The sequence below is a fragment of the Onychostruthus taczanowskii genome, unplaced genomic scaffold, assembly GCF_017590055.1.
Source record: "Onychostruthus taczanowskii isolate IOZ18803 unplaced genomic scaffold, ASM1759005v1 scaffold165, whole genome shotgun sequence".
Classification (NCBI taxonomy): Eukaryota; Metazoa; Chordata; class Aves; order Passeriformes; family Passeridae; genus Onychostruthus; species Onychostruthus taczanowskii.
In genome coordinates, this window is record NW_024498851.1 from 728,217 (window position 1) to 748,743 (window position 20,527).

Here is a 20,527-nt window from a genome sequence, read left to right on the forward strand (position 1 = left end):
TCATGACTGGGACTGAATTGCACTGGCACCCTCTGACCAGATTTTCAGAACTTTTCAGGCTTCAAGTTCTTAACTCTAATCAGAGCTGGAGTCTCCAAAAGGGTCAGGTCAGAGAGGCACTGAAGCATGGGTCACTTACAGCTCCTGGAGAAGGGGCAGTTTTTGTTCTCTTGATCCCTACATCCTGAGCTCTTTGGAAAATGTGCTCTTACCACAGCATCCTCTGAAACAGATCATCAAAACTCTGTTTCCTGGTTCTGCCCCCTCTTGAACAGCTTTGCACTACCTGAGGCATGGCTAACTTTTGTGTCTCGGGCTTGTTTCTTGCTCCAGTATGTCACAGAGGCAGAAGGAAACCTGCAGCGAGCACGAGCCTTGGTGGATGGGATGCAGAAGGAGAAGATTGAGCTTCTGAACCAGCTGGAAGAGGAGAAGAGGTAAAGCAGGACTGGGTGGGTGTGAGGGAGGTGAAGTCATGTGGACAGTGCTGAAGCCTTGGGTGGTTTTGACTTAAGGATGCTGTGTGAAATAAAAACTGGGTCATAAACAGGCATGTGCACCCTGGGCCATCACAGACCCTCCTGTACAGCCTGGATTTGCTGAATCCTCCCCTCCATTGTGGTGGGCTGATCTTGAGGATGTTCTTTGTGAGGAAGGGAAGCCAGACTGGAGTGCAGCCTCACTGCAGAGTGATTCACATGCCAGAGGCTCCCCTCCATGCATTTCTCCTGGTGCCTGCATTTCCTCTCTGGATCACAGTGAAGATTTGCGTGTCATTCTTGGAGTCTACGTGCTCCATGTGTATAATTAAACTCTTCAGTGGGAATAGAGAAACATTTCTGTGTATTAAATAACTGGAAACGGTGTTGATCTCAATTACTGATGCCCCTCCTGAGGATGAAATGTTCTCCCATGCATAAGTTTCCCCATACTCCTGGTAGGCAGCTGACTTTCCCAGCTCCAGGAGGCCCTTTAACCCAAGACAGCTGAGTTTTCCTCTAAATATCAACAGATGCCTCCCTCCTCTAATTAGAGGAGGTTCAGACAAGGAAGCTTGTTTATGAAGTTAGTTATGTACACTCACAGCTATTTTTATCTCTAACAGAATCCTAGTCCTTACATCTGGCTACTAACTAACATCTTCAGCCTTTTTCTTTTTAATCAGTAAAGAGAAAAAGAGGGATGAGTGTAGCAGAAAACTGCATTCTTTTATACTGTTACTGGCTTCTCTCTTCCAAAAGAGGAGTTTCCTCAGCATGTCTGTGTCAATGTGTGTGGTTTTATTGCATTTATGCATGACTGGCCTGTAAACTCTGTGGGGAAGGCTCTCCTGTCTGCCAGGGTGGCTCACAGTTCCCCACCCTCTGCCAAGGAGGCAGAGGATCCCATTCCCTTGGGATATTTTGTATGGACCCTGTGCATTTGGCACAGGAATTGCCCAGTGCTTGGAGAACAAGGTTTAAAAAATCCAGTGAAACCTTGCTGTGCTTGTTTTGAGTATCATGTGTCAGAGAACAGTAGTTGTGTGTCTGAGGGGATGTACCCTGCAAAAAGGCTACGTTTGTGTGTGAAAGCTGATTCTCCTGCTCCATGGGGCTTGCTGCTCAGTTTCTGTGGGCTTCTGTATCCAAAGGTGGTCTGTACCCCTCTCAGACTTTGATTCTGCAGGCCATTATGTGATTTCTTAATATCACATCATGGGTGGGTAGTTTTAAAGCACAAAAAGCTTAACAGTAGTTTTTGGGCAGCTTTTCCGTTTGTTGGCAGTGACCTCTCCGTTGATGGCTGCAGTAGCCTATGGAGCTTGGTTAACAGTGGAAAGGCTGATGTGCAATGCTGCTGAGACACAGGGGGCTGAGCTGAGAGTTCCTGATTGCTCTGTGTGTCCCTTCCCTTCCCAGGAAAGTGGAGGACTTGCAGTTCCGTGGTCATCGGTGGGTAGTTTTAGAGCACAAAAAGCTTAACAGTTTTTGGGCAGCTTTTCCGTTTGTTGGCAGTGACCTCTCCGTTGATGGCTGCAGTAGCCTATGGAGCTTGGTTAACAGTGTGCAATGGGCTGATGTGCAATGCTGCTGAGACATAGGGGGCTGAGCTGAGAGTTCCTGATTGCTCTGTGTGTCCCTTCCCTTCCCAGGAAAGTGGAGGACTTGCAGTTCCGTGTGGAGGAAGAATCCATTACAAAAGGGGACCTGGAGGTAATTCCTTATGATCTTGCCAAAATGTGGGATCCAGAGCTGTGTGTGGGGCCTCACTTGAGTGACTTCTGCCTCCTTTTCCTCCCCTCTAACAACACTGTACTGATAGCTTTGGACTGCTGTGAGGATTGTTCTTTGGTGTGGTGCCCAAGGACTGCTCACACCTGGGGCTGCCTGGAGTTCATCTGTCACTCTGAGTTGCCAAGCCATGTGAAAATCTCTCTCTGAATGTGTTGAACATACATTTTTCCCCCCTAGAAATGAATTGACAGTTCAGCTCCTGTCCCTGTGGTGTCCTGCTCTCAGCAGCTAATGGGCACATGGAGTCTCCTGGCTGGATGCTGTTTAATTCCAGCCAAAAAGCTGTGTATGCTGGGGTATCCTCACTGCCTGGAGCGTAGGGCTGGCACGAGGATTGATGCCCTGTCACTGGGAAGGGCTGTTGCTCAGAGATGCTGTTGCAGTGAACATTGTGCAGGCTGGGAGGGATGTTGGGATGAAGTGATGTTGGCCCTTGAGTGGGAGGTTTTTCCATGGGAAAAAGGGAACAGAAAATCTTTCAGTGGAAGCAAGGCTCTGCTCTCCAAATGTAAATCAAGGGAGTTTTCTGTCTCTTTAGCTGGAGTGCCAGGTTAGTAATAGCCAGAAATGTCAAGGGCCCTGCTCCTGTGCTTCACTGTCACTCATAGCAATAAAAGCCCAGGAAAATAGGAAAACTAGGAAATGGATATGTTGCTGTGGCTGTGATCCTGCTGGCATAAACCTCTCTTCTTCATCTAGAAGCTGAAGGAGATGTTTGACAGGGTGTAAACGAGCAGTGCACTGATAGTAGACCTTTGTGGGAGCACAGCAAGTGCAGTTTCTGCCTGTTGTGTGGGAGCAAAATCAGATTTCTGTTCTTCCCTGAGCTGACAGCTTTCCCACAGTGCTCCAGGGAAGGGTGGTTGGTGCATGCATCATTCCCTTTGAGGGCAGTGAATTGTCCCTTTGTAAGCTCCAAGTGTTTAAGCCTGGCTGTGTAATTATGGCAGTGGGACCAGGGTTGGCCAGATGGAATATTTGGATATTTTTCTTTTTAAAAAGCCACCATGCTTAGCAAGATGATAAGCTGCTATGGATAAGCTCCCATTCTCAGTTTGGGACTCTCAGTCTTGGATTTCATTTTCCTTTGGGCTGGGAAGGAATTGTTTTGCAATGGGGATGTGGCCAAGCTTTCAGCAGGACATTATGGTCCTGTCCTCACTTCCATGCTTGTCTGTACAAAAGGACAAATAATTCAGGAATGCTTGATTTCCCCTGACCCAGGGAACTGGCATGCTGTCCATGAGTCCAGCATCAGTCCCAGCACAGGCACTGGCAGAGGGCTTGGCTGGGGACAGATTTTACATCTTGTCTGCCTGATTTGCATGTTCAGACTGAATGATTGGCCCACTACAGTTAATTCTCACCTTCCTGCCTTTCCTGCCTTTTTTTTTTTTTTTTGTGAAGACAGTTAAGCTTTCCAGAAGCAAGTAATTAACTGAGAGAAAAAATATGTTGTGGCCTGAAGGTACAGCGAGATCAAGGTTTTGTACCTTGATAGAGCAGCTATGGATTTAGCCTTGAAATGCAGTTATGAATCCAGCCCAGTTTTGATCCTGCTTGGCAGTTGATGCTGTAGTGATTTGGGAGATGAAAAACAAATGCAGGAAAAGCTTTCAAGAGCTTTGAAAGTTAAAAAGCTAATGTAGGAAAAGCTTTCAGGAAAGATTTTTTGTGGTGGAAAACCAAGGTTTACAGGAAGTATTATCCTCATCAAGGAACTCTCTCATGCTCATCTCCTGGATCCTGCAGCATGCCTTGAATGCCAGTGGGAAGTCAGTTTATAATTTGTGAACAGTAATTTAAGGCTAATAGCTACAAATAAATCTGAAATTCATATCTGGGCTTCCTCAAAGTGCAAGAAAACTTTGTGTTTGAGGTTCTGACTCATACTGGCTAGTACTAGCAAACCAATTTACATAAAATAATACTGGATTGAATGTAAACCTAAGAGTCAAGGACTGTAAAACAGTTAATCTATTTTTTTCCATGGTTTCTTGTTTGGTTTTTCTTCCTCTATTTTCATATGTTTTCCAGAGTTGGAAAATACCAGGATTAATAGATACTGTGCAAGAATATCAGGTGGGACTGAGACCTTGACTGGGCACTTGTGTTAGTCTCAGGAGCCTGGAGAGAATCTCTTTGAGAAGTCCAGAGATGAGTTTTGTAGTAAGTCAGCATCTTCAGGTAGCAAATATCTGATTGCTGCCACCAGTTAATTCATTGGTATCAATGGAATATTTATTCTTTTTAGTAAAATCAGTCCTGGAGCTCCCTCTCAAGATGTGAATCTTTGGGCTTTACAGGGAGCAGAATTTATTTTATTTAATTAATTAAATGCCTCTTTTTTTTTTTTTTTTAATTAGGATGCAATAAGCCAACTTTTACACTTAAGTTATATAATTTGGGGTTTTGATGGTATTTGGGCACTTGAATCCATATATTTTTCTCCCCTCCTTCAGGGGTTAAATAAGGCACATAAAATACAGAGCCATCTGAATATAAATGGCAGTTATGTCACCATCTATGAATACATGTACAATGATATTTTGCAAGCATAAAACATGGATTTTTAAAAAACTTCTGTTTGTATAATTTGTACACAACTTGCCAAGCCTTGCTTAATTGTAGGGAAGGGCAGAAAATCCCTAAAATTGGCTCCAATAGAAAGAGGGGGGAAAGCAAATAATTTTATGGAAAATTAAGGGGAAAAAATGGGGGTAAAAAATGGTTCTGAGCAGGTTTTTATTTTGCTTTTTGCTAGATGAATTTTTTAATTTGATAGGTTAATTAAGCTTAATTCTAAGGAGAATGTGGGTTTTGTAAGCAAAAAAAATGAGAAGGCCAGAGTGTGCATGCAACTTCCCATGTCTCCTGTCCACTTTTATTTATAGGGAATTTTACATGATATTACAGTGGTGGGTGTGGAGTGCTGAGCTTTGCCACCTGGTGCAGCTTTGTGGTACTTCAGCTTTAAAAGTGAAGGGCACTGAAGCAATGCCCAGAGCCAGTGCTCCTGGATTTGGGTAGATAACATGAACTTCTTGTGCTTAGCTGAATCATTTGTCAAAAAAAAACCAAAACCAACCTTGAAAACAAACCACCAACCAACCAACCAAAAATCCCCAAACCAACCAAAAATCCCAAAACCGACCAACCAACCAAGCAACCAAAAAAGTTCTGTTTTCTTGTGCCAGAGTTAGTAGAGTCCTACTGTCCAAAAGTCACTTTGAAATTCATGTCAGGCCTGCTCAGACTCAGAGCACTGACTTACAGAGCAGATTGGGATCTCAATTCCCTGATCTCTTCAGTGCAGTGTGTTTTTTGTTTCACAGCATGCCATGTACAGTGTGACCTGGGGGTTTTTCCCCACTTAGTGTAGGATTCATGCTGTCTTCAGAGCAGCAAGAGGACAGGAACTTCCAACTCTTTTCAGTCTACCTTGTGATTCTTTTTGAGGAAAGATGTGGAGAACCATTGCAACGTTTTTGCACTGTCTGTGTGTACAAGGGCCTTGTACTGGTGGGAGCTTTGCTTTTTGGGAACTGTCTTCAGTTGATGCAGGAAGGCACTGGAGCAGGCGTCTCATGCAGAAGGATGTTTTCCCATCACAGATTCACTTTTCTTGTGAAGAGCCACTATGAGTACCATGTAAAATCCCACAGGGACTCTTTTCTGTTTGGTTGGATTTTTCCTCCCTGTCTGGGTTTTTATTCCCTTCCTGTTGTGAATGGCCTTTCCTTGTCTTGTTCTCTGGAGATGATGTTGCAGCCTTCTCTCTCTCTCTCTCTCTCTCTCCCCTTTCCCCTGCTCCCCTCTCCACTGTTCTTTTTTCTCTCTGTGTGACCAGACTCAGACGCAGTTGGAGCATGCCCGAATTCGGGAGCTCGAGCAGAGCCTGCTGTTTGAGAAGGCACAGGCTGAAAAACTCCTCAGAGAATTAGAGGACACCAGGGTAATGCACCCTCGCTTGCCCTGCCTGCAGACAGCGCTTGCACTGCCCTGGTGCTCATGATGCCTTGCTTTGGGTTTCTTTCTTTTGGTTTTTGTGGGGTGGATTGATTTTGGCTTGAACTTAAGCTTCCTTGATTTTGTTTGTTTTTTTATTTTATTTGCTCTCTTTCCCAGAAATAGTAGTATGATATGATTTCTAGCTTTGCTTATCTTGTGGGGAACTTGTTTCTCAGACTGAGTTTGCCTCTCTGCCCCACCATCTGACACATGAGCTCCTACAATTCATTCTTCAATTAACATATCCCAGTAATATCCACCCCCTGCACAATTCATTCTGCTTTGAGCCTCCCCCCACTAGGCTGTAAGAGGAGATAACATTGCAGTCAACATTCCAGTGTCCCCTGCCAGGCGTGGGAGCTGCCATCTGAAGTGGGAGGTGCTGGTGGATGCAGGTGGGCCCGCTCTGATCCCTGGCCGTGCCTGCAACAGGACAGGTTGCCCAGAGGAATCCTAAAAGCAGCCAGATGTGGAAAGGGCTTTTTCATGCTGGTGTGGTGTGGGAAGCAGCAAACTTGCTGCAGTGAGAAGTAATGGGTTTGAGAGCTGTAGAAAACACAAATGGGAGGGTCTCCAAAAGGTCTGGATGGTCTGAAGCCCCCTGTGTCCATCTAAAATAATGACCACCAGCCTCCTGGGCTGATGGCTGCTGAGCAAATGGCAATTGAATTGGAGTGAAATTGATCTCTTGGAGTTTGGCTCAGTTTCCTTCTTTCTTTTGCCTTTTTCTAATGTTTCATCCTCTTCTCCATCCATAGTGGCAGCACCCTGTACTCCCTGTGACTCGCAGGGAGTTCGGCCCTGCTGGGTTACATTCAGATGGCAAAACATGGATCCATAGCCCTTCAGCTCAATGTGTGCCATGGCCAGATTTATTGTCTTGCATCCTCTAGCCTCCTTTGTTATTTTGACTTTGCTAATAAACTTTAACAAGTAGTCATATGTAAAAATCCCTTTTCCTTTTTACACCAGGGAAAACAAATTCCATTACAGAAGAGAGGTCTGCAGGCTGAGGATTGCTGAGCAATAAAGGAAACATGATATGCTTAATGCTGGGTTTGATGCTTGTGAAATTCCTGCATGTGCAGTCACATCTCCTCTGTGCATCATCTGGCAAGATGCCTGGTCTGGAAACATAATGCCCTTCCAGGACATTATTTTTCATAAACCACTGTTGCTCCCTGTGAATTTCCAGGGTTATTTCCAAGGTGTTTTTCTGTGGAAAGCAAGAGGTTTGTATTAGGAAAAAGGAATTGCAATTGGCACAGACATAACTGTGAGCTGTCGGTGCTGGTTACCCTGGTGCAGAGCTGTGCTCAGGTTGGAGGGTACCAGGTGCTCTTTACCTCTCCATTTGACCTCTGACTGATGTGCTTTGGATTAATTTCCACTGGAGAACGCTTGCTGGGGGGAAGGCGCGGCGACGAGGGGCGCGCTGACCTTGTGTTGTGTCCTGTTGCAGCTGACCACGGTGGCGGAGCAGTCCCGGATCCTGCAGCTGGAGGAGGAGCTGAGCCTGCGGCGCAGCGAGGTGGACGAGCTGCGGCAGTGCCTGCAGAGCTCCCAGCCCGCGGAGAGCCCCGAGCACAGCCTGGGGCTGCACTCCGAGGCTCTGCGGCTGCGGGACCAGCTGCTGTCTGTCAACAAGGAGCACCAGAAGGAGAGCAGCCAGCTGAAGGAGAAGTATGAGAAGACGCTGAAGAAGTACCAGCAGGAGATGGAGAAGCTGAAGTCTGTCAATGAGAAGTACTCGCAGGAGATCGTTGACCTAAAGCATAAAGTTCAGCAAGCCACTAACGAGAACATGGGGCTCATGGACAACTGGAAGTCCAAGTTGGACACGTTGGCTTCTGACCACCAGAAGTCTCTAGAGGACCTGAAAGCCACGCTCAACTCAGGCCCTGATAGCCAGCACAAGGAGATTGTGGAGCTGAAGGCAGTTGTGGAGAGCATAAAGCTGGAGCACCAGCTTGAGCTGGAGAACCTGAAAGCAAAGCACGACATTGAGACAGCTGTCCATATAAAGGAGAAAGAGAGCCTCAAGCTGAAGCTGCAGGAGGCTTTGGATGAAGTGGAAAAAAGCAACAGCAACTGGAAAATGCAACTGGAAACCAAAAGCAGTCAGCACCTTCTGGAGCTCCAAGATGTGAAGGACAAGTGTCGAGATGCTGAGCTGAGGGTGCATGAACTGGAGAAACTTCATGGTGAATACACAGATCAGACACAAGCAATAGCTTTCTTGAAAGAGCAGATATCTCTGGCTGAAAAGAAGATGTTGGACTATGAAACATTACAGAAAACAGAAGCCCACAGCAAACAGGAAATCCAAAGATTGCAGGAAAAAGTGCTTGTCTTAGAGAACAAGCTGCAGTCCATGGAGGCCCTACATCCTTCTCAGCATGCAAATGTATGACTTTGGGGTCATTTTGCTGTTTGTTATCAGTGTTGGTAACTCCTCAGCCACTGCCCTGCGCAGTTTTCTGAGGCCTCAAATATCTGGATGGTTTTTTTTCTTCCACTAACAGTGTTCTTTCTGCACTGCATCTCCAGGCTGAAGGTGTCTAGAAAGCCAAGTAGACAATTAGAAAAAAGGAGCAATTAGACAATTATGAAAAAGGAGCAAGTGGGGCCACCCCTGGGTTTGGAGGCTGCTGTGGCAGCAGACAGGGCTGTCCTGGTTTGTCAGCTCACATGCTGAGCCAGCAGTGTTCTGAGCTGGAAAACCATCATTCCTGGAATGTGCTTCTCCAAGGAGCTGCAGCAGCCTTGGTGTGCTGCAGGGCAAGCCTCTTTAGGGGTGCTAGGAGGACAGGGTGGAAAAAGAGTCAGCCTTGTCCAGCACCTGGAGCAAGAGAGGTGCAGTGACTGGCTGCACTGTGGGATGGGGTGGGGCTGTGCCAGCAGCAGGGCAGGGGCTCCACAGCACATCTGGGAGACAGGGAGATGCTGGTGTAGAGGGTTGCAGTGGAAAAGCTGCCAGCAAGGGTCAGAATGGCACCAGGCTGGGGAAATGAAATGCCTGATTGAATATGAGACCAGGGAGGGCTGAAATAAGAGCAGTAATATGAAGGGGTTAATTTACTGTGGCCTTTGTGTCTAAGTCATCTTTTGTTTTTTGGTTTTAGTTTGAGTCTTTGCCACAGGATGCCTCATGCTGCCATTGTGTGTGGCACAAAGAGTCGTGGCTGGTCCTGCCCTGGAGTGAGCAGGGAGATTGCTGCTCATGGGGGGCTGGGCCCCTATTTGTGTTTGGATTTTGCACGAGAAGTGAGGAAAAACCCAATTTACATCCTGTGGGGATACAGAAAATCAAAATAAGCTGTAAAATGTGCACATTTTAAGAATACAGTGTTGAAATTTCACTGGTGATGTAGTTTCTGTTCCAGACAGAGATGCCAATGAAATGAATTCAATGCCTGTGTTTAATTTCTCAACATGAACAGCCCCACTGAAAGCAGCTGCACCTCCAGGGAGCAAAGTCAAGCCCACGAATTCCACGTTGTCTAAGTCAGAACTCTATACCTTGGAAACAGGATGGTAGAGGCAAAGGCCAAGGAGGGATCTCCAGCACTAATAGTGTTTGAAGGGTTGCTCCAGGATGTTCCATCTAGTCAGGACAGTTGGGAACAATAAGTACAGCCAGGACTCTGGGAAAAAGAGGTTGTTATTACAACATGTGACGCATTATAGCCAATATTCAATCAGGAATGAATGGAAAAGAAGAAGCTGGAGGCTTGTCCCAGAGCCCTTTAGATTAATGGAAGGGCTCTGGGGGATATTGACACTGGATTAGAACCAGGGAAGTCTTGAAGTAATTATTTCAACTATGTGTCAATTAAAATCAGGATAATATGGGAATAAATGCATGGGTGAAAGCCTTTGAGTATCATGGGGCAAGTTCTATTTAAAATTTTCTTAGTTAATTCAAAGTAACTGTAGTATTCACTGCCCAAGTTATTTTAAACAAGCAAAGGTGTCCTGGGACAGTCTTTCCTAGACCTTCAAGGGAGAGCCACAACTGCTTCCCAGCAGTAGTTAAATAGGGTTTTTTTCCATTCCAAAAGTACAACAGGAATCCTGTTTCTCCTCTGGGAGTTCTCCTGCTTCTGTTTGACTTGTCCCACAGTTCAGAGAACTCACCGTGGGGCTCTTGCCTGTGGTGGCCACAGCAGCTGCTGGGTGTGGGCATGTGCTGAGGTGCCAGCAAGGGCTGCTGGATGGGAAGAGGTGGGAAGGGCTCAGCTGTGGCCTCTGCCACAGAGAACTTGGCACTGGAAGCTCTGTAGGTTCTGGCTTTTCACTGCAGTATAGAAAAGAGGGTGGGGAAAAAGCAGAATCCCCTGAATGGGCATGGCATTTGCTTGTTATTATTTTTATGACTGCATTAGTTCTCTAATAAATTACTGTCTTATCAATGTTTTTGTAGTTTTGGGCACAGCTAGGCTCTACAGAAGTTGAGGAACTTGTTGACTGTGGGTGTCCAGCTGCATGCTGGAGAGCATTTGCAGCTGGGTGATGGCTGGGATTGACCAGAGGTGCCTGGTCTGAGGGACAGCAGCTCCTCCACCCCTCTGAGTGTGCAGGGCTGAACCACAACCTGGGGGGAGAACTCGAGCTCTGTTCCCTCCTAGTGAATCCTGCTGGTGTGCTCACCTCTGGGTGACCTCTGGTCAGCCTCAGCAGCACCCAGCTGGACAGGTGGCTCCTCAAAAAAGCCTTTATTTCCCCCTTGGGAAGGATTGACATGGGACAGCTTCTGCTTTGGATGGGGCTTTGTGGTTGTTAACTTTTGCTTATCTTGGGTAAAGGGTCAGTTTATATCTCACATTTTACATTTATTCCAGATGATTGAGACGAATGATATTTCAGAAGAAAAGATAAAGATGAAGCAGACTATGGAAGGTATGAAACTGTTATTTTTACCCTTTTCTAGTGACTTGTACACTTTCTCTTCCTCTAACTTTCTGCTCTTGCAGGGATGGCTGCATGGCAGGGGTTCAGGAAGACATTTCATCTGTCAAAGTTTGCCAAATTACATTTGTTGTCTGGATTTGTTTTTTCCTTCTAATCAAGCTGAGCATATGCAGGGGTGGATGTTTTTACCTGTGTTAGATGCTCTCCATGCAGATGGTGCAGGTTGGAGGCAAATCTGGGGAAACAGGTGCATTTCCATCCCATCACTGATTTTTACAGCAGGTAAAATTCAGATATTAAATGTTATTTGCTCACAGGAGAGGAGTGATAATGGTAGATATTAATGTGACTGACTTCAAATAATGATAGTTACTTTTTATTAAGCTTACTATAAATCAAATCCATCCTTTTAACAAAACGTGAGACTTACACACTCAGGAAAATTGTATAAAGTGTATTTCAACCTGAGCTGCACTCAGCCCCCTCAGAGAGGGTGAGCTGCAACACTGAGTCTGAGCAGTAGCAGAGCTGGATTCAGAGATATTTTGTCCTATTTCCGTTGTCCTCAGTTCAAGGCAGGCATTGCCCACAAGGCTTGTTTGTCTTTGCAGATATGGGGTTCTGTAGAACACATTCAGGTTACACCCCATCCCTGGCAGTGCCCAAGGTTGGACAGCGCTGGGAGCAGCCTGGGACAGTGGAAGGTGTCCCTGCCCAAAGCAGGGGTGTGGAACAAGATCATCTTTAAGTTCCTTTCCAGACTATTCTATGTTTCTACACCAAATTGTTTGCTGATTGACAGGTAATTCCTGCCTAGTGCCTTAACTAGATCCAGCAGCCACTCAGTCCATGTGTGCATTGTTTCCACACTGAATAAACCCCAGAAAGATGTTCTGAAAACAGCCAGGTCAGATTTGAGCCACAAAAGCATCTGACTTCAGATCCACAGCTCTGAGCATGGAAATGCATCAGTTCCAGCAAACATGTCTTTGAAACAGTCTCTGCCTTCCACTGTAGGAGGTGACACAAAGAAATGTGCTGAAAGTTCATTTTTTTTTAATTCATGTTTTATTGCCTTTTTCCCCTCCTCCTTTGAGGTTGCTTTCCTAACCCTGTCCTGGTACAACTTCCCAGAGTGATCCCAGCTCCAGGTGTGTGGGATGCTGTGTCTGTGCCACCAGCAGTGTCCCACCGTGGTACCCACTGCACCCTGACACCTTCCCAATCTGCACAAAGCATTTTCCAACCCTCTCATCCTTGTCTTTTCATTCCCCCACAGACCTCCAGGACAAACTGAGTAAAAGCCCACTGCACCCTGCACCTGACACCTTCCCAGTTTGCACAAAGCATTTTCCAACCCTCTCATCCTTGTCTTTTCATTCCCCCACAGACCTCCAGGACAAACTGAGTAAAAGAGACAAAGAGGTGTCATCCCTGGTCACCCAGACTGAAACTCTAAGGGCCCAAGTAAGTGGTAAGTTTCCCTAATCCAGTGTTGGTGGGAATGAAATGTTTCCCTGCTTGTCCTACAGCCTGGGGTTGAACAAGAGCCCAGAGCTGAAATAGGCTGATGTAAAACATGATGCTGCTGGTAGAAATTAATTCAGGAATTGAACACAAACTGCAGCAGATATTAGTGTCCTGTGAGGGAGGGCTTGGGCTTGTTAATGAGTAAAGCTAATGAACAGAAGTCAGTCAAGCTGGGTGTGTTGTTTCCAAGATCTCCCCTTAACTACAGCCAGTCAAGAGCTAACCAGGTCTGTGCTTTTAGGAGTAGGAATTTGGAAAAGGCAAAAAGTAAGGATGTAAGTAAAGGACTAAGTGACATTTCTTCCCCTGAATGCTCTGCTTCTCACAGCTTTGGAAAATAAATGCAAAACAGCAGAAAAGAAGGCTGATTCGGTGCTCAAAGAAAAGAAGAGGTTGGAAGGAGAACTGGAAGCCTTGACCAAGAAAACACATGATGCCTCAGGGCAGCTGGTCCTGATCAGCCAGGAGCTGCTCAAGAAGGAAAGGTGGGTGTGCAGGTCTGGAGGACAGAGCTGCAGACACAGGGGCTCTGTGGATGTTCTAGTTCCTGAGCTGCAGACACAGGGGCTCTGTGGATGTTCCAGTTCCTGAGCTGCAGACACAGGGGCTCTGTGGATGTTCCTGTTCCTGAGCTGCAGACACAGGGGCTCTGTGGATGTTCCTGTTCCTGAGCTGCAGACACAGGGGCTCTGTGGATGTTCCTGTTCCTGAGCTGCAGACACAGGGGCTCTGTGGATGTTCATGTTCCTGAGCTGCAGACAGGAACAGTACAGTACTGTACCCTTCGGGTACAGTAATGACCACCAGAGGAAATGCAGGGTTGCACTGTTGAAATCCAGCTCACAGCTTTCCTGTTCTTTATAGATGCTGATGTGTGAATTTAGTTAGAATTAGAGACTGAATTCTCAAAAGGCACTGCCCTTTCACTCCTTGCCAGGAGCTGCAAGGCAGCTCAGAGGAGATGCTGAATGAAGTCACCTACAGCCAGCCAAGCTGGCAGTGCCTGTGCAGGTCCCAATCTCAGAGCTGGCAAAGTGGGACAAGAAAAGAGTGGTGGGAGCTGGGTCAGATTTGCTCACTGGCCTTTCTTTGGATCTGTAGCAAAGGTGGGAGGGAGCACAGCAGGGCTCCAGTGGTGTGTGGGCTCTGGGAATGTCTTCATCTTTTCCTGCTGCTACTTGCATGTGAAAAATACATATTATGATTGGCTTTTTGCAAATATTAAAATGAATATTATATGTGTTATGTTAGAAAGTTATGCTGTATTAATTCTCTTAAGTAGTGTGTTAAATCTAGTTTTAGGTTATAACATAATGTTAAAATAGAAACTATGCTATGTAAGATACTTTTGAACCAGCTCAAGAAAGGGATAAGATAATCAAGAAATTCTTCACACAGAGATAACAGCAACAAGACACCAAAATCCCAAAGAGAAGAATTATGGCCTCCTTATGGGAAGAACTAATGTCCTTGCAGACTCCATGGAGTCTGACCATGATTCACAAGATGAAGGGGGGCATGTTGACAATAACCAGAAAACACCCTTTGTTTGAAAATAATTTTTGAGTCATGTATGAGATGTATGAATATGCAACAGGCTGTTGCTTTTAAGGGTTAATAATTCATTAGCGAGCCGTGCCTTCAAGAGGAAAGCATCCGAACCTCCATAACTCCTTTAACTCTCATTGTCCAAATCCTTACTGCTCTAGTTACTATTGTTACAGCCATTTTGTTACTGCTGAGCTTTTAGCGTTTGGAACCCAGTGTGTGGCGTTTGTGGCCCGCAGGAGCCTGAACGAGCTGCGGGCGCTGCTGCTGGAGGCGAACCGGCACTCGCCGGGGCCCGAGCGCGACCTGAGCCGCGAGGTGCACAAGGCCGAGTGGCGCCTGAAGGAGCAGAAGCTCAAGGATGACATCAAGGGCCTTCGAGAGAAGCTGGTCGTGCTGGTGAGCCCACTGAAACCCATCCTGTGTTGGATAATACCCTTTTCCTGAGCCGGAGGTGGGGGTAACTGAGAGGTGTTTTTAAAAAAAAAGAAGTTCTGTTTCGTTTTTGGTTTTGTGAGAAGGGTGAGATGATGTAGATGTTATAGTTTATGTTATTACAATTAGAGGTTAACGATTTTTTAATTACAATACACTATAAGTGTTTCTTGGTTTATTACCTTTTGTTACATCATGTTGTAGATGTCTTAATTATTTAAAACAATCTTTCGTGGGTCCCACTACAGTGTTTTATAGTTTTTATGTTTTATAGTACGTTTTATAGTTCTACTTTTCTAAAGTATTTAGTTTTATTTGTAGTTCGTTTTATTAGTTTTTTATTTTGTTTTATTAGTTTTATTTGTAGTATTTATTTCCTACATTTCCCCCTCTCTCTTGGATAGAAAAAACTTTTTGATGGTTTTGTTTATTTGTTGTGTATAGTGAAGTATGTAAGATAACCTTATATACTTTCTGTAGAACCTTACATAACCTTCTGTTAACCTTTAAAAGCTTTTTATAAATTTATTTCCTACAATCCTGGGCATGGCTTAGGGGCTGGAAGGCTCTGTACTGCTGAGGGAAGTGGGGGGTCTGAGCCCTTCCCTCTTGCTCCAGGTCTTTGTGTTCTCTTCTGTGCTGCTGAGCATCTGATGGGAATTCTCTTGCCAGTGACTGAGCTGTGGCCTGGCTTAGCAGCTCCTCATTACACAGCAAAGATATCCCCATGTCATATATCACAGAATATCCCGAGCTGGAAAGGCCACAGGGATCATCAGGTCCAACTCCTGGCCCTGCTCAGGACACCCCAACAATCACATCTGCCTGGGAGCACTGTCCAAACTCTCCTGGAGCTCTGGCAGCCTCGGGGCTGTGCCCATTCCCTGGGGAGCCTGGGCAGTGCCAGCACCCTCTGGGGAAAAACCTTTCCCTGATATCCAGCCTGACCCTCCCTGGCACAGCTCCAGCCATTCCCTGGGTGCTGTCCCTGGCCACAGAGAGCAGAGGTCAGGGTGTGCCTCTCTGCTTCCCCTCGTGAGGAAGGCGTAGCCTGCTGTGCCCTTCTCCAGTGTTTTTCTGTTCACTCAGGTTTTAGATCCAGGGGTAAATAGGGCTACAGTTTGTGAGAGAAACTGAAGGTCCTTCAGCTACCCCACGTGTTTTACAGATTCTCTGATCCAAGAATAAGCAATGTCCTCAAATTCCCGTGTACTTCACTGTCCTCCAGTGGCTGAGATGTGAATAATGGATTTGAACTGCTGGGAACAAACTGGAGCTGCTTCTGGTCACTTGATCCGAGCTGTGCTCTGCCCCCATCTGCTGCTGAAATCACAGCATGGTTCTAGGGGTTATATGGATTTCTACCTTGACATTCTGCAGCTCTTGGTGTGGGAATCCTTAAAATCAGAGGGTTTTGGGAAAGCTCTAAAAGACAGGCCTCAGAGACAGCAGAACTGTGATTGGAGCTAAGCAGTAGCCATAAGATTGGTCAGCAGAAAAATTATGTGAAAAGTAGAAAAGTAAGGACAAATAGAACAATGGTCTGTGTATTAATGCTTGTCTAGAATAACTCCCTAAGCTACAGAAAAGTCTATCTAGTGAGATATGAGGAAGTTCTAAGCTTAATAACGGAGCTCTGCGCATTGTATTTTAAGGCTTACAAGCAGGTATTCAAAATAAGCAAGCATTGTTTTAACCAAAAGTTTGTGCACATATAGTGATTGGATAGAACTGCTGTCAGTATGCTTTTGCTTTGTGTGATTGGTCAAAAAACATTTAAAGTAAGTTGTGACATTAAGTTCTTGGTCTGCTGCCGGGGACGTGAGCTGCGGGCACCTTCCCATTGTCATAACCATGGAATGAGGCGGATGCTGGAAAATACAACAGCTGGAGACGTGTTCCCCAGCAGTCCCGTCCTGTTTGTGATTTGTACACAGCCCCTGGCTGGCGATACTCGGCTTTGCTGTAGCATGTCCCCTCTTCCCTCTGCTGCTGTAGGACAAGGAGAAGTCGGCGCCGGAGCAGCGGCGGTACTCGCTGATCGACCCCTCCTCGGAGTCAGAGGTGATCCGGCTGCAGCACCGGCTCGTCAGCACCGAGGACGTGCTGCGCAACGCCCTGGAGCACGGGCACCAGATGGAGAAGCTCATGGAAGCCATGAGGCTCTCCTCTGAGAAAACACAGGTACAGCATCAGCAAACAGGGCTGCTTAGCCCTCATCTGTGGCAGTCACATTCCCTGAAAAATCCCTTCGCTCAGGGTTTTCCTTCTGGGAAGCTGAAAGGCAGTGAGAGAGGCCTCAGAGAAAAGGAAAACAATTCTTATCTCATTTGCTTCTCCTGTGTTGTGCTCATGTGGAATGTGTTTGGAGATTGTTTACCCACAGGTGATTGTTTCATTGCATTGTGGTGTGAGTTGTTTTCACTCTTTGGCCAACCAGGGCCAAGCTGTGTTGGGGCTCTGGAGAGAGTCACGAGTTTCATTATTATCTTTTTAGCATTCAGTAAGTATCCTTTCTGTATTCTTTAGTATAGTATAGTATTCTTTAATATAATATAGTATAATAAATTAGCCTTCTGAGAACATGGAGTCAGACGCATCATTCTTCCCTGCCACAGGGCTCGCTGTGAATTTACAATACTCATCGATCCCCTGTGACCATGCCCTGTGCTCAGGGGGTGATGCCATCAGCTCAGTCCCCTCTTTGCTGGGAGCAGCCTGACAAGGCCTTGTTCTGCCAGTTGTAGCCTAATGGAATAAAATCCCTGCTAGCTGATCATCACAGATCCCTCTGTGCTCCAGAGAATGGTTGCTAAACATGGGGTTTTGGGGAGCTGCACTGTAACTGTTCTTTATGTGTACAGTATTGTCTGGCTGCAGGTGTTCATGGCTCAGAGGTGAGGTTTTTCTGGCATCCCTCTTCTGTGAGAGGTTTATCTGTGTGTCCCTAAGCAGAAACGTTGCAGGTGACTCTGGGAAAATCCTTTCCATTTCTCTTGCCAGCTCTCTCACCACCTTGGTGTCAGATGTGAGTTTGCTGATGGACTGTGAATGTTCCCACTCCAGTTTCTGTCTTCTCTCCGCAACTTCCTCTGATCTCCCTTTGTTTCTTCTGACTAAAGAAAAGCTGCTTCTTTTGCCTGTCTAACATCCTTCTTTATGAAACTGAAGGGTACAAATAGCTTGACTCTCAACATTTGGCTTTTCCATCTCATACCTGTGGAGTCTCAGCCCTGACTGATTCCTCCTGCAAAGTGACCTGGCCCTTGTGCCAAGCTTTGTGCTTCATGCCCTTGAATGTTCTTGTAGCTGTATTTTCTCTTGGGTCTGCAATTAGGCAGTGATTTTGGAGCTCAGATGCACTGTTATTTCTCTTGTACTTGCTCATTTAAACTCTCAGCTGAAAAATGTCTTTCTCTGGCAAGAATGAGTTACAACTGGTGTTCAAACAGACACCTTAGGCTAGTACAGAAAAGCCACTAGACACAGAGAGCTTTTCTCCACTGATGCAGGTGCACATGTGCTGTGTTAGGTAATCTGGGGGGCTTCAATCTACTACAATCCAAGGTGCAAAGAAGCAGAGGATTACTGTGAGAAGGCTGGCTTCAAATTTCTGTTGATGTCAGGTTTTTAAAGTGCTATTTACAGGGGGGTCTGGATCAAAGCTTCCTAGTTTCAGTTTGAAATCTGTTCACCCTTCCCCTTGTGAAGGAGAACTGTTAACCAGGGGCTTTCAGGCTGAGGACATTGCTGGTCCAAACAAATCCTGCTGCAATAGTTGGGGAATTGATGGTTCCTCCCCAGAAGCCACATGCCCACTGTAACTCATTCTGCACCACCTTCCAACCTCCTGTCTCCTCTCTGATGGAAGCAGCTGTTGCCCAGGTATCTGCCTTGGCATAAAGAAAATCTTTGCCTTCTTCTTGTGTTGGGAGATGCCTGAGCCACAGCTTTGCAGGAAATAACAAGGATTTGGCACTTAGACGTTTTCTTGAAGGGTTTTAGTGATTCCTCTGGGAGCCTTTTTATTTATTTTCAAGCAAATTGTACCACTTTGTTCATTATTGTGACCAAGTTCTGAGACAAGCTTCAAGGCTGAGTTTTGATATCAGCTGTCTGGTCAGTGCCCAGGTTGGGTGAGCTGCAGGCAGGTAAGTGCCTGTGGTGGGGGGGGCTGTGCCCTGGCAGCAGCACTCTTCTTGCCATCCAGGTAGGCTCCACTGCCTGGCAAACAGCTCAGCCTCTTATCAGAGCTTAGTTTGAATTTCTGCCTGGTTTTTGTGATCAAGTTAAACCTCTGTCCTGTAGGGTTGGTTCTGCACCTTCATGGTCCCAGTGAGGATGGAAACTGGGGCTCTCAGACCCTGCAGTCTTGTCTCCCCATAATGCCATCAGCAGTTCACCAGCAAATGTGACTTTGATCGCCAAGACCAATTCCATTGGGAATTCCATTCCCATTCCATTGGGAATGCTGGCTTCAGGCTGCAGCTTTCTTCTCTTGCTTGTGCTGGCTGTACTGTCATTGGGAAGCTGAAGGCTCCATACTACTCTGTCAGAGAAACATTATAAATGTTTAAAAGTTCTTGTGCTTTTTAAAGATAGAACAGCCTGTCCTGGTTGCCAGACTTGTCCCTGGAGATGGGAAATGGGGAATGGCAAATGTCCTTTTCAGTGCTGGATGTTCAGCATGCTGTGCTTTGCAGTAACTGCCCTTGGCTGGATTTAGTTTTTGGTATTTAGGAGTTGGGGTGAATAGTGGGTCTGTGTCCCTGAGGAGCCTGGGGGATGTTTGGTAGCTGGGAGGGATGCAGTCTGGCACATGGGGATTGAGCCAGGGTGCAGAGGGCAGGAAGATTGTTGCCAGAAGTGGGGTGGGGTTTTTGCACCCTCCTTTTCCTTGTGTGGAGTGGGCAGCTGAGGAGGGACAGGGCAGTCTTGCCAGATTTCAGTGCTTGTAAGCAAAACCACCAGGATCTGTGTCCCTCTTCAGTAAATGTTGTCTGTCTTCCATTGCAGACTGTTGGAAATTCTGGGTCTGCTAACGGGATTCACCAGCAGGATAAATCCCACAAGCAAGAGGTGAGTTTTGAGCAGAATGTTATTTAAAAACAAGTATCTGTTTTGTGTGGTTTCTTGCCTGCTGTGGTGGGGACAGCCCTTGGCTGGGGGTAGTTCTGCCAGCACAGCTTGACTGGGTCATTCCCACAGGAAAAGCAAGAGGCTGTGCACAACTCCAGCTCCCAAGTGTGGTGGGAGCCTCACTAGAAACCCCTTGAAGCCATGGGCAGGGTGGTGGTGAGGGGCACGCAGAGGTGCAGTGCAAAGGGAGCTTCCCCACAGTCTCCTGGCTCAGTGCTGTGTCACACTCCTCTGGCAGCCCCTGCCCAGCCTCAGCTCTCTGCTGTCCCCTCTGCATGGGAGGCATTTGTGGGATGTGCTGTCCTGGCCTCCCACAGCAGACTTCATCCACCCATACTGGGCAGAGCAGTGGGCATTCTACTCCATGCCTCTTCCAAAACAAGCCTCTGTGCTTTTGCCTAACAAGATCTGTTTGGTTTTTTTTTTTTTCCTAGGAGAAGCTCTGATAGAGAAGAGGTGGAAAGGACCATTTCATGCCAGTATCAGCTCCTCTGCACAGTCAGGAAAAACAACACCACATCTGGCTTTAGCACCTCCAAAAGACCACACACAGTATTTTCACTTTAAAGCAGGACAATGTTTATAATGTACTAACTGATGTAATCAGGACAATCCCAGAGCCCAGTTTTCCAAGACAGCCATTGTTCCAGGAGGGAGCAGAAAGACCTCTCTGG

At 46.4% G+C, this 20,527-nt stretch overlaps 1 protein-coding gene across 1 annotated transcript in view; it reads left to right on the top strand.

Moving 5' to 3' along the window:
* CLIP2 (CAP-Gly domain containing linker protein 2) overlaps positions 1-20,356 on the top strand; it is a 76,821-nt gene extending 56,465 nt beyond the window's left edge. Inside the window, exons 7-16 of the mRNA XM_041399574.1 lie at positions 334-437; positions 2,135-2,195; positions 7,750-8,694; positions 11,132-11,189; positions 12,592-12,675; positions 13,060-13,216; positions 14,519-14,678; positions 16,713-16,898; positions 19,731-19,793; positions 20,288-20,356. Of these exons, the coding sequence (XP_041255508.1) occupies positions 334-437; positions 2,135-2,195; positions 7,750-8,694; positions 11,132-11,189; positions 12,592-12,675; positions 13,060-13,216; positions 14,519-14,678; positions 16,713-16,898; positions 19,731-19,793; positions 20,288-20,299 (1,830 nt within the window). The 3' untranslated portion in view covers positions 20,300-20,356. The remainder of the gene's footprint in view (positions 1-333; positions 438-2,134; positions 2,196-7,749; positions 8,695-11,131; positions 11,190-12,591; positions 12,676-13,059; positions 13,217-14,518; positions 14,679-16,712; positions 16,899-19,730; positions 19,794-20,287) is intronic.
* The last annotated feature ends 171 nt before the right edge of the window (positions 20,357-20,527 follow it).